General features: G+C 38.0%; 2 protein-coding genes across 2 annotated transcripts in view; one reads left to right on the top strand and one right to left on the bottom strand.

The window, feature by feature from the left end:
- Nucleotides 1-8612, top strand: part of LOC115217484 (protein VAPYRIN) — a 30131-nt gene extending 21519 nt beyond the window's left edge. The window contains exons 2-3 of the mRNA XM_029787193.2: nucleotides 902-2043; nucleotides 8391-8612. Of these exons, the coding sequence (XP_029643053.1) occupies nucleotides 1018-2043; nucleotides 8391-8600 (1236 nt within the window). The 5' untranslated portion in view covers nucleotides 902-1017 and the 3' untranslated portion in view covers nucleotides 8601-8612. The remainder of the gene's footprint in view (nucleotides 1-901; nucleotides 2044-8390) is intronic.
- Nucleotides 8613-11205: 2593 nt separating this feature from the next.
- LOC115217373 (prolyl-tRNA synthetase associated domain-containing protein 1) overlaps nucleotides 11206-14644 on the bottom strand; it is a 6262-nt gene continuing 2823 nt past the window's right edge. The window contains exon 2 of the mRNA XM_029787048.2: nucleotides 11206-11651. Within this exon, the coding sequence (XP_029642908.1) occupies nucleotides 11226-11651 (426 nt within the window). The 3' untranslated portion in view covers nucleotides 11206-11225. The remainder of the gene's footprint in view (nucleotides 11652-14644) is intronic.

Here is a 14644-nt window from a genome sequence, read left to right as displayed (position 1 = left end):
GATTCTAAGACCTCATTCTTTCACAAGATGTTTTGGCATTTTTCTTTTTTTCCTTTTCATAACAATCCTCAGATCACTTTAAACATTAATACAAAGTCATCTTCATTAATATTTGTAGCATCTAATGCGGCAAACTGGCAGAACCATTAGCACGCCGGGCAAAATGCTTAGCAGTATTTTGTCTGTCTTTACATTTTCTAGTAATAACATTATTCATACAGTATACAAATATATTGTGAATATATTTACATATAGGACATATTTACATATCATCATCATCATTTAATGTTGCTTTCCGTGCTAGCGTGGGTTGGACGGTTCGACCGGTGTCTGGGAAGCCAGGAGGCTGCACCAGGCTCCAGTCTGATCTGGCAGTGTTTCTACAGCTGGATGCCCTTCCTAATGCCAACCACTCAATGAGTGTAGTGGGTGCTTTTTACGGGCCACTGGCACAGTTGCCAGGGGAGGCTGACAGCGGCCATGATCGGTTGGTGCTTTTTATATGCCACCGGCACGGAAGCCGGTCAATGCAGCGCTGGCATTGGCCACGTTTGGATGGTGCTTTTTACGTGCCACCGGCACAGGTATCACAACTACAATTTCCATTTGATATTTATTTTGATGTTGATGTACTTGACTCAATAGGTCTCCTCAAGCACAACAGGTCACCCTACAATCCAAGGTACTTTGCATGGGCTGGGGCTGCTATGCGAAACTGGTGCAGGAAACAGCCTTGAACTCATGTTATTTGTCGGGTCTTTGCAATCACATCATATCTCCAGACATCTCAGTCTTTCGTCATTGCCTCTGTAAAATTTCATATATTTCATAAATTTACATATATTTCTTCTTACAAATATGATGATGATGATAGTGATGATGATATTTCTTTCTTTTACAGAAACCTTTGACTGACATCACTTGTATTATGGTGCCTGCTTCTCTGCATTTAGTAAATTCTGGACTATAAAGAAGAAGTACCAGTTTCTACAGCAGTAAAACTTTTGGAACTAAAAGATGGAATACATTACTGTGGATAATTTCATGGACATGGAACTGTACAGGTTCCATCTGAGTGAGCATCATAGCATGGAAAGCAACTGGCCTCCATTGTGCAAGGCTTGTATCGATTTGGATGTAAATAGTATTATGAAATTAATACAATCAAACGTTGATGTTAACTTAGCTTGTCAAGATGGCAAGACACCTCTTCATTTGATATGTGATACACAACCTGAAAACAGTTTGTCTCTAAAAATTACAGACTTGCTTATCTCCAATGGTGCAAACATCGATTCGGTTGATAACGAAGGCAGCACTCCAATCTGTATCGCTTGTAAGAACAACAACATTGAGCTAGTGAAACTGCTCTTGAAGTCTGGCTGTACAATAAATACCTCATCATATCTATTGAATACACCAATGAAAGTAACTTCTCGGAATGCAAATAACTGGTTTTGTTGCCATGCTCATTCGATCTTTGCTGGTGATGAACAAAAGACTATTTATATGCCCCCACCCATCCATATAGCCAAGTTGCTTCTGGAAGCCGATGGCCAACAATCAAAGGAAGCTACTTGTTTGCCCAGTGCCGTTCAGTTTTCTAATTATGACATCGTTAAGGATTTACTGGAATCTGGAATGTCCCCGAATCTGATCGATGAAAATGGCTGTACTGCATTAGGGTGTGCGTGCATGATTGAATCGGTGGACCCTAAAGTTGTTGAGCTGTTGCTACAATATGGAGCAAATGTGAATCGGGGTAGCAGCTGGAAGAAGCAGAAGCCCTTAATATTTGCATTTGCGCACAATGCTTTGGAAAAGATAAAAATATTATTGTCATACGGAGCATGGATTACTTCCGAAGAAATGACGGAACTTGTGTCTGTAAATCTTTCAAAATACATTTTAGAAAACCCTGAAATTGTTGAAATTGACAGTGAGGAATTTCTTTCTTGGAGATTGTTATTGGCAGCAGGTTTTTCCCCTACCCTCCATGGTACTATAAATGTAACAGATAGTTTGTTTACAAAACTTGAACAGGTAAATTTTTTTTTTTTTTTATTACTTTCATTTTTTTTCTGTTCTCCTTTTTTTTTTATATCTTTTATCTTGTCCTGTTTTTGTTCAGTAATTTTAATATGATGATGATGATGTTGACTTCTACTGTACTAAAACAATCAACAAAGAGGAAATTTAAAAGCCTAATTTTGAAACTTCATTATTTTAAGATCATATAACGAAAAGAACAAAAACACTCAAAGCACAAACCTCTCAAACCTGTTTATTTTCTCTTATTCCTTTCTGTTGAAGAGCTTAGGTTCGAAATGTAAAACACTTTCTCACTTTCCCGAGCGTCAAACTAATACACCTGTTTGTTGTTCATACACCTATCTTCATCTTTTGTTTTTCTGTAAATTTCAACTATATATGCGTGTGTGTGTGTGTGTGTGTGTGAAACTGAAAGAAGCCTATTGTATACATGTATATGTATATATATATGTGTGTGTGTGTTTGTCCCCTCCCCAGCATTGCTTGACAACCGATGCTGGTGTGTTTATGTCCCTGTAACTTAGCGGTTCAGCAAAAGAGACCGATAGAATAAGTACTAGGCTTACAAAGAATAAGTCCTGGGGTTGATTTGCTTGACTAAAAGGCGGTGCTCCAGCATGGCCGCAGTCAAATGGCTGAAATAAGTAAAGAATAAACCCTTTCATTACCATGTCTATGTTAAAATCTGTTGCTTTTGTTTTATTAATTGAAAAATATAATGAAGAATTTGTTAAAATAACTTTGTCGTTATTAAACAGGTGTAAGGTGGCAAGCTGGCAGAATCGTTAGCACGCCAGGTGAAATGCTTAGCGGTATTTCGTCTGCCGCCATGTTCTGAGTTCAAATTCCGCCGAGGTCGACTTTACCTTTCATCCTTTCGGGTTCAATAAATTAGATACCAGTGAAACACTGGAGTTAGTGTAATCGACTACCCCCCCCCCCAAAAAAAAATTTCAAGGCCTTGTGCCTTCAGTAGAAAGGATTATTAAACAGTTGTTTGCAACATATGTAATTTTCATAGAGGGCTTTAATTTAGATCACTTTAAACCAGGAAGTTTGTATCATAGAGCTATGTCTGGCCATTGGAAAATATTATGAGGCTTGAAAACGAATGTTGGCAACAGAAAGAGCATCCAGCTGTAGAAAATCTGCTTCATTCAGCTCCATTCAGTTCATACAGACACAGAAAAATGGACATCAAAATGATTATTTATGGAGCGTTGTCTTGTCTTATAACAAGACTCTTGTTCAGTTGACACGAGTGAAAAGAATTCTCTTGAGAAAATTCCACCATTTATTACTGATCTAAGAACTGTAGTAGCTTAGCTAACTGTAGCTGCTATCCTAGAAATGTGTGGCTCCATCTGTTGCTGCTTGTAATGAGAACTATTAAGGAAACCAGAAATGTCAGTTACGGAAATGAAAACTTAGAGATTCGACTGCTTTCTTTCTTCTTGCCACAGTCATTATTTTTCTATTATTGACAACTGCTGTGATTCTTTTTCCTGCTTTTAGTGGGTGAATAGCAAGGCTAGCAGTGGTGGGGTTTTATTTGACTAAACAGCAGCCATATAAACTCAAAGGCATTCGTTAGTCTTCTCATAGAATTAACCACAGTTCTAATAATAAAATAATTTGTTTCTTTTTGCCATTTCTCTTCATTATAGAGAATTTGTTTAAGGGCTTCATTTATATTTGTTTATTTGTTTTGTTTTGTTTCTATTAAGTAAATGATTATATTTTATAAAGATTTTGTAACTAAAGCTGTGTGGTTAAGAAGCCACAGGGGCAGACGTGGCTGTGTGGTTGAGAGCAGCTCACTTTGCAACTATGTATGTGGTCATGGGTTCAATCCCAGTACATGGTATTTGGGCAAGTGTTTTCTACAATGACTCTGGGCTGACCAATGCTGTTTAGGTGAATTTGATATGTTGTATGTGTGCATGTATATATATATATATATATATATATATATATTGTTGAAATTTAAAGATAAGCAAAAGACGAAGGCAAGTGTATGAACAACAAGCAGGCGTATTAGTTTGATGCACGGAAAAAAAGGAAAAGTCTTTTACATTTCGAGCCTACGCTCTTCAACAGAAAGGAATAAGAGGCAATAAATAGAGAGAGAATGACAAAAAACTTGTAGCTATGTGGTAAGTAGCTTGCTTACGAACCACATGGTTCCGGGTTCAGTCCCACTGTGTAGCACCTTGGGCAAGTGACTTCTACTATAGCCTCGGGCTGACCAAAGCCTTGTGAGTGGATTTGGTAGACGGAAACTGAAAAAAAACCCTCTCTTATATATGTATATACATATATATATATATTATATATATATATATATATAATATATATATATATATATATATATATACACATATATACATATATGTTTGTGTGTCTGTGTTTGTCCCCCCAATATCGCTTGGCAACCGATGCTGGTGTGTTTACATCCTCGTAACTTAGCGGTTCGGCAAAAGAGACCAATAGAATAAGTACTAGGCTTACAAAGGAAACAAGCAAAAGAATATATATATATATATACGTTAGGCTTCTTTCAGTTTCCATCTACCAAATCCACTCACAAGGCTTTGGTCGACTCGAGGATATAGTAGAAGACACTTGCCCAAGGTGCCACGCAGTGGGACTGAACCTGGAACCATGTGGTTGGTAAGCAAGCTACTTACCACACAGCCACTCCTATGCCTTATATTGAAAATATGAGTATCTTTTAATTTTGAGTGTTTTATTATGCGGTTTTTTTTCCTCTGGCCCCCGTTTATTATATTGCATCCAGTTGAGAACCCCTGACTTAGAACAGTAAAAGTTCTTACATGCAATCATAATCATTGTTTTCAAGACTTTCACAGTTCCATCATCAAGACGGGAAATATTATTGTTAACATGTTTCGTGTTGTAGAGAAAACCCCACCTGCAAAAATAGACGACGAGTGACGGCAACATTACTCATAACACAGTCACAACACGAAAATAAACACACAGATAACATAGACGCAACAGAAAAACAAACATGTGACTACTAACGTATAAAAATAATGATCAAATTTCAAAAAGCTGTAATGTTGCTTAAACAGATTTTCAAGAAATAAAATCTAAAGAAGCCACATCTGCCTGCTGTAAAATCAGACAAGTTATTATACACGCCAGTAGCACCATGAGCGTGTTTACGTCTGTGTGCATGCATAGCATAGAAAACGGCTTCCTTTAAACCCTTTTGATACCAACCAGCTTGAAATCGCTCTGGTTGTATGATACAAACTTCCTTTTTTAAAGTGTTCTAATTTTGGGATCTTTTCGGTTTGAACGGCAGTTTTTTCTAGCGGTGTCATAGGAAATTGTCACCCATAATTATGACCCTAGTATCGATCTATTTTAGGGTTAGGGGGAAGGGTATCTTTTTTTCTTCACAAATGTAAATAAACCCAATCTGTTTCTTAAACGAGGGACATATTCATACGGCACAGAATGTTTTCACCTCAATAGACGTCATTGATTGGTTGAAATTGCAGAAATTGAAGAAAAAAAACTACAAATATCTGACAAACTATAGAATTTTCTCAATACAGCCAAGAGAAAAGGATGTTTTATAAACTCATTCTACCAGTATACGAAGTTTAAAAGTGTTAAGTTACGTGGAAATTATTTTTAAAAACTGCCGTTCAAACCGAAAAGATCCGGATTTTATAGCCTTTCCTTGAGATTTCATGTTAATTTATGTTCCAAACACCATCACATCATGGATGTTTCACTGAGCCAAGTAATGTTATCTCTCTATATATATAAAGCTGAAGTTGTCTGTGTATGGCAGGTTTGGTAGCCTTCAACTAACACTATCTCCTCCGAGACCCTGTGGCACAAGTTGACCAAAATTAAGAGTATGATAGAAGGCTTGCTCTTCCTTCCATAGAAGAAAAAATTAAAATCGGACCATGCTAACACTAAAAATTATTTACATCAAAAAGGTGCTTTTTTTTCTATGAAAATCCTTATTTTTTACGATTTTTTGACTGCTGTGTCGCCATTTTTCGGTGTATTTCAACCAGAAAAATGTTCACTTAAAGAGTGCAAAAGTTTTACTTTTCAAAAATTTCTTCTATCATACTCTCAATTTTGGTCAACTTGCGCCGCAGGGTCTCGGAGGAGATAGTGTTAGTTGAAGGCTACCAAACCTGCCATACACAGACAACTTCAGCTTTATATATATATATATGTATATATATATATATATCTTTTATCGGCTGGCTATGCTGGGGCACCATTTTGATGGGTTCTAGTCAAACAAATTGACCCCAAGACTTATTTTTCAAAGCCTGGTACTTATTCTTTCAGTCTTATTTGCTGAGCTGCTTAGTTATGGGGATGTAAACACACCAATACCAATTGTCAAGTGGTGGTGAGGGACAAACACAGACACATAGATACGCACACACATATATACAATGGGCTTCTTTCAGTTTCTGTATCAAACCCACTCACAAGGCTTTGGTTTGTCTGAGGCTATAGTAGAAGACACTTGCCCAAGGTGTCACACAGTGGGAATAAATGCTGGACCATGTGGTTGGCAATCAAGCTTCTTACAACACAGTCACACGTGCACCTATATATATATGTGTGTGTGTGTGTGTGTGTATTTAAATGTATGTGTAAATATTCATGCATTTACATGTATGTGTGCATGCACACATATATATGCTTGCATATATGTGTATGCATACATATACATATGTATGCATATATATATACACACATATTAATCTATCTATATATATATATATATATATATATATATATCTATATATATATATATATATATACACACACATATTAATCTATCTATATATATATATATATATATATATATATATATATATATATGTGTGTGTGTATATATATATATATAAAGTTAGATAAGGCTGGTTTATGGGATTACCAGAGGTTTCACGTCCTAAAAAGACCTGGCTTTGTGGCATATCATCAGATCCCAAAACCTGTTGGCTAAAGGCCTCTCTAAAATATGAAGGAGAAAATGAGCTTGTTACTCAATGTTAACAAAGGGTATTGTCTTTCCTTGGCTATCAATTGCTGATGTCAACAAAGAGGGTTGTGTCCTGGTGGTCCTGCTATCTCGTGGATTCCAATAGGACTCCCTCAACCCAGGGAACATCCTGAACTCCAGGACAGAGGTCTTTGGACTGTGCTTGCATTTTAGGAAATTCCTGCTAGCCTATTGGAAGCCACGAGATAGCAGGGCTACCAGCGATTGATAGCCAAAGGGACATAACCCCCTTTGTTAACATTAGCAATCAATAGCTCCTAGCTAAGGAAAGACAATCCTCTTTGTTGACATTGAGTAACGAGCTCATCCTCTCCTCTATTTACTAGAGAGGTCTCTTTAGCCAACAGGTTTTGGGATCTGATGATATGCCATAAAACCAGGTCTTTTTAGGACATGAAACCTCTGGTAATCCCATAAACCAACCTTATCTAACTTTAATATATACTGCTCTATAACTTAATGTGCTTCTTTGACTGCGGCCATGCTGGAGCACTGCCTTTAGTCAACCAAATCGACCCCAGGACTTATTCTTTGTAAGCCTAGTACTTATTCTATCGGTCTCTCTTGCCAAACTGCTAAGTGACGGGGACGTAAACCCACCAGCATCGGTTGTGGGGGACAAGCACAGACACACAATCATACACATACACACACGCACACACATATATAGGCTTCTTTCAGTTTCCATCTACCAAATCCCTTCACAAGGCTTTGGTTGGCCCGAGGCTATAGTAGAAGACACTTGGCCAAGGTGCCACACAGTGGGACTGAACCCAGAACCATATGGTTGGTAAGCAGGCTACTTACCACACAGCCACTCCTGTGCCTATATATATATATATATATATTTAATGAAATGGATAAATGAATTATCTTGTTACGGATTATTCAAAATTTAACATGTGTAGAAAATAATAAAAAGGAATTTTGTAGAATCTTCGTTCGGCTCCATTTCTACCCTTCACTATATATATATATATATATATATATATATATATATATATATATATATATATATTATATATATATATACACACACACACACACACACACACATATATGATGAGCTTCTTTTCTGTTTCCATCTACAGTATCCATTCACAAGACTTTGACTTTGGTGGACTTTAGTATATAGTAGAAGACACTAGGCCACATTGTTTAGGGTCCAGAATAAGTGTCTGCCCATATTCTGAATAATAATTTAGAAAGTAATTTATTTCCAGAAATTAACAATGGAAATTTCTCGTTTCTTTTGCAGATTCAGAAATGCAACAGCTACAAACAAGTGATACCGTGGTTAACGTCTTTACTATTTCCTGAACGAACGCTGAAAGAATGGTGTCGCATTAGTATTCGGAGACATTCGAAGGTTTCAATAGATGACAACATCAAAAAACTTCACATTCCTAACTCACTGAAAGATTTTCTATTATTTAATGAATTTGAACGTAATAAATTTTCACAATGAAATTTCTATTTATCTGTTTCTTTGCTTTTTTTTTTTGTAGTTTTGTTACTTTCTCAAAATTTACTTATGATGCGAGTAATATAAAGGTATCCATGCAGCTCTGTTTTGGATACCGAGGAAGCTGATCAAGATGTTACATGCTAAACCAAGGCAGTTACTCCTCAGATACATCATCATTTAATATCTGTTTTCCATGCTGGCATGTGTTGGACGGTTTGACAGAAAAAAATGCCTAGGGTTTCAATCAGATTTGGCAATGTTTCTACGGCTGGATGCTTTTCCTAATACCAACCACCCCAAGAGTGTAGTGAGTGCTTTTTACATACCACTGGCACAGGTGTCACTGACATGGCACTGGCATCAGGCATGTCTATGATCTCACTTGGCTTGACAACTCTACACAAGCACAGAATATCACCAAAGGTCTCAGTCGCCTGTCACTACCTCCATGAGGGCCCAATACTCGAATGGTACTTCTTATTTCTTTATTGCCCACAAGGGGCTGAACATAGAGGAGACAAACAAGGACAGACAAAGGAATTAAGTCGATTACATCGACCCCAGTAACTGGTACTTATTTAATTGACCCTGAAAGGATGAAAGGCAAAGTCGACCTCGGCGGAATTTGAAATCAGAACGTAATGGCAGATGAAATACCGGTAAATATTTCGCCTAGTGTGCTAATGATTCTGCCAGCTCGCCGCCTTAAATGCTCGACTGGTACTTCTTATGGACCACTGGCATAGGTACCAGTCAGATGGCACTGGCATCAGCCATGACTATGATTTCACTTGGCTTAACAAGTTTTCTTAAGCACAGCATATTGCCCAATGTTTGAAGGGTTCTTTTTATGTGCCTGTTACGTGACACTGGCATCAGTGACAACTACAATCTTACTTACCTTGACTAGTCTTCTCAAGCACAGCATATCACCCAATATTTGAGCTGTTCAAGAATTTGGACCTGGAGATCTCCATTTCCAGCGACTTCGAGGGCCACCTCCCAGTGGTGTCGGGCGTAAACGAAGAGCCCTCGACTACAAGACAACCAAAGTTTTTCTTTTCCCAAGGTCTGGGGTCTCCCACCCCTAAGCCCTCGACCATCACCTAATCACCCTTACCTGTCTTGTTGCTTAACAACAACAACCCAATGTTTGAAGGGTGCTTTTTATGTGCCTGTTATGCGACTCTGACATCAGTGACAACCACCATCTTATTTGGCTTGACTAATCTTCTCAAACAAAGCATATCACCAAATGTCTCAGTCACTTGTCATTGCCTCCATGAGGCCCAACATTTGAAGACCATCCTTTACCACCTCATCCCATGTCTTTCTGGGTCTACCTCTTCCACAGGTTCCCTCCACCATTAGAGTGTGGCATATACATATCAGGTAATACCTATGGCACCAAACAATTCTTTTTTTTATTACACTTGGCTCAGCCACTCTTGTAAATTAACACTGCACATCCAATGGACTAGAGTCAGTTTATTCCTTCTCAGCTGACTTTAAGAACCTTTTGAATCCACAGCTATACAGCCCCACGCTTGTCTCTTATACTGCAAATTGAGGAATGGCCCAGGGACACAACACAGCACCGATCTTGAGACACATTCAGTATTGACAAGGTGTGACACAAAAGCTGACTCATCGTCATTTGAAAGTTCACTTTTCTGTACTTGCATGGGTCAGACAGAATTCATTGAGGCAGGTTTTCAATAGTCTGATGCCCTTCTTGTCACCAACCTTTACCTGTTTCCAAGTAAGGGACTATTTCTCCATGACCAGACATGTATTCGGAGGCGCAATGGCCCAGTGGTTAGGGCAGCGGACTGGCGGTCGGAGGATTGCAGTTTCGATTCCCAGACCAGGCGTTGTGTGTGTTTATTGAGTGAAAAACCCCTAAAAGCTCCACGAGGCTCCAGCAAGGGGTGGTGGTGACCCCTGTTGTACTCTTCCACCACAACTTTCTTTCACTCTCTCTTCCTGTTTTTTGAGTAACGGTGCGATGGACTGGCATCCCGTCCAGCTGGGAGGTGGGGGACACATACGCCACAGAAACCAGAAAACCGGGCCCATGAGCCTGGCTAGGCTTGAAAAGGACGAAAGAAGAGACATGTATTCACAAGAGATTGGAAGCAAAGGATACAACTACACACACACATCCATACATACGACAAGCTTCTTTTGAGTTTCCATCTTCCAAATCCTCTCACAAAGCTTTGGTCAGTCTGGGGCTAAAGTAGAAGACACTTGCCCAAGATACCATGCTGTAGTACTGAAAGACAATTATTGTGATTTCTTGTTTGAAATCAAAGCAGAAACCATACTTTGATTTAGATCTTTACACAGTTACAAATGCAAATTTTTTTCATTAATTTTTCTGGCATATTGAACTAAAGCTCTAATTTATTATTTTTAATTTTTTTCTTTAACAAGGAGTGCCCAGGAAAGATATAAATGTTCCACATCACTTTACACAATTCTTTAAAAACACAAGTTCTTGATAAGAATCAAAAAGAAAATAGTATTTTGTCCACAAAAATTTATTTATAAAGATTACAAATGTTTATTTTATAAAACATATTGGTAAAAAGAACACAAATTCTGTCTTAAGACTTCATTTTATTTTGGAATATTAATTACAATAGGTTTATGCCCTGTATTCGCTAGAAATACTTCTAAGTCTTTTGATGATATACCGGTGCTTGCAGAGTTCACCATTGGATGGAAATAGATGGTACCGTATGTACCATCAAGTAGGTTGGAATCTAAAATGACTTTAACATCATGTTTAGTATCGTTCACAAGACCAAAGATTGTGACGGAACCTTGAGTCAGACCAAGAGTGTCAAACAAGATGGACTCATCAGCAAAGCGTAAGCCACCAGGTGCGTTTACTAATTTGGCCAAGTCGTTCAACTTGATGTCAGCATCATGGGCAGCACAAAATAACCATAGCTTTTTCTTCTTGTCTCGCAGGAAAAGATTTTTGGCAAAAATGCCTTCTAGATGACTCACATGAGGAAGTGCTTCTTCTACCGTATATACCTAGATAATGTAAAATACAAAAAAAAAAATGATAAATAAAAATCTTTAATAACATGTTTGAAGATATATTTTAGTGACAGTGAGTCAACTAAGACGTCGTACAACACCTTGATCACTAAGCCATGCATCTTCACAAAATTAATCATAATTTCAGAAATAAAATAGCAATTTTTGGAATACACAAAATTTAAACCAAAAAAAGTCGTCTCTGACATAGATTTGGAGAAATAAACTTCATAGACATCATGCCTTAAAACAACTATTTCTCTGTGTGAGAACCGACTGGCCTAATGCTGCCTGGTTTTGTACCCTCTTCTGGTCTTCATATGCCTTCAGTTGTGTTCACTATTTTTGTGAACAATCAGATCAGACCTTTGATTACTTCTGCTCCTATGTTGTCCCTGCAGGTGTTGGACCTCAAATGTTCAGGCTGTGCACTACTTGCATCAATCTTTCCAATCTGATCTGGTAGAGTGTCTACTGACTAACTTAGTGGGGAAAAATCTACTTAAATTGCATTAAAGTTCAACTGATGTACTCCCAGAAATCATAGCCTTCTAAATTACTTCAGATCATTTCCATTCACAGGGCACAGGTCAGGCCAAGACTACAGTAGAAGACACTTGCCTACAGCATCACACAACAAAGTAGAACTCAAGACCACACAGTATGTATGTATACATGCAGACATACCTACATACATGTATGTTTAGTGTTAATAGTCAAGAAAAAAAAAAGAGTACATGACACCACAGTAGGGATAAATAATATTTTGGGGGGATTGAGTTAGTCTCTTGTTACTCTGAGTTTCACTTGTCAGTACACAGGCAAAACTCAGAACAGCATAAGACTAACTCAACCAAACTAAAACACACAAACTCTGTTGGACTTTTGGACTTTATTCATAAGGTATTGGAATCTTACATATATACCATTTTGCCTAAAACATGAATCTACAACTTCAATATCCCTACATATCTTGCATCTATTTTCTTTCCTCCACCCCATTCTCTATTTTGTATCCTATATAAACTAACTATGACTTAACCAGCCTCTCACACCGTCTCCGATGAAGGGATATAATTAATAAATATCCTGGAAACAGCTGTAAGACCTTCTATCTAGAAATGCTCTAATATCTACACAGCCTTGGTTTTTTATCTCATTACGCAAAAATTCTTATATATATATACTAGCAGTATCGCCCGGCGTTGCTCGGGTTTGTAACAGAAATAACTATATAAGCATTTTTAGAGAGTTACTTCCCTTATATAAACCGAGCAAAAAATGCATTAAAAACGCGGAAAAAATTATAGTAAATTTTTTTTTAAATCATAGACTCATTGTAGACGCGTGCTAATACCCAGAAGGGCTCGATATGCATCACGACTATAAGATACCCGCTTGTGATTTAACTGCACCGCAAAATGTGGGGGTAGTTAGGAATCTAAATCGGAGTAAACAGACACACACACACAACTTCAGTTTTATATATAAAGATATATATATATAATATTATCCAACCCGTGCTAGTGCGGAAAACGGACGTTAAACGATGATGATGATGATGATGACAGTCTGATGATAGCTTAGCTGGCTGAAACTTCAAAGTCACTGTCAATACTATTCTTGTTGAAGAATAATAAATTTGTACTCTACCAAATGTACTGAGTAATCTTTCAATTTAATGTAAAATTATTTTTATTATAATGTAAAAACAAACATTGATATATATATAAACTCTGCTTGCGAAGACCTGTTGAGGCAAGCGAAATCGAAATCGATCAAAAATCAATGGAAATTGTAGTTGTGATACCAGTGCCGGTGGTACGTAGAAGCACCGTCCAAACGTGGCCGTTGCCAGCACCACATTCAACTGGCCTCCAGGCTGGTGGCACGTAAAAAGCACCAACTGATCGTGGCCATTGCCAGCCTCGCCTGGCACCTGTGCTGGTGGCACGTAAAAAGCACCCACTACACTCCCAGCTGTAGAAACACTGCCAGATCAGACTGGAGCCTGGTGCAGCCTCCTGGCTTCCCAGACCCCGGTCGAACCGTCCAACCCATGCTAGCATGGTAAACGGACGTTAAATGATGATGATGATGATGATATGTGTGTGTGTGTGTGTGTGTATTGCTATAGAAAAATTAAGTCTTGATACTTTAATACAATTTTATTTCCTACATTTTTGCCTGAGCAAACTTGTTTACAATACTAGAAATATTTATTTCATATTAAGTTATTACTCAGCGTTCACTAGACTAAAACTGCTTTGACACATTAAGCTTCTTTGTTTGTTCTATTTTTTGTGTTAAAAATAAATCTCCATTACCACAAAAAGCCAAAAAATATTTGTGTGGTGATTACTATATTTAGAAAACAAGTTTGCAGGTGATTGATTTTAGTCAGAAACATTGAAATTCTTATAAAAATCTTGTTTCCAGAAACAAGATTGATTTTTCTAAATCTTGCCAAGCTCCAGAATATCTTCTCTCAGACTTTCTGCCAAGTCTTTAGAATATGCAGCAACAATATTAGAGGACCTTTTTTATATTGATGACTGATTCAAGCAGCAGCAGCATCCTCATCATCACCACCACTACCATCACCATCATCATCACTGCTTTAACATCTATTTTTCCATGCTTCTATGGATCAGACAGAATTTGTTAAGGTGGACTTTCTATGGCCTGGTGCCCTGCCTGTTTCCAACTTTCACCTATCTCCAAGCAAGGTAATTTTATTCCCTGTGACCAGACATGTTTTCACAGAAGATTGCAAAGGAAGGACATTGACACCTGTTTGTTTGTTGTTTGTTCCTTCTCGAGCTATGCCTGGCTCATAAGGGCCGGTTTCCTGGTTTCCTTGGCGTATAGGTTCCCCACATGGATGGGACGCCGGTCCATTGCAGGTGAGCTACAAGATGCAGGAGGAAAGAGTGAGAGAAAGTTGTGGCGAAAGAGTCAGCAAAAGTTTTGCCATTACCTTCCGC

Source organism: Octopus sinensis, linkage group LG11, assembly GCF_006345805.1.
Source record: "Octopus sinensis linkage group LG11, ASM634580v1, whole genome shotgun sequence".
Classification (NCBI taxonomy): Eukaryota; Metazoa; Mollusca; class Cephalopoda; order Octopoda; family Octopodidae; genus Octopus; species Octopus sinensis.
This window is presented reverse-complemented; position numbering and strand designations above follow the sequence as displayed.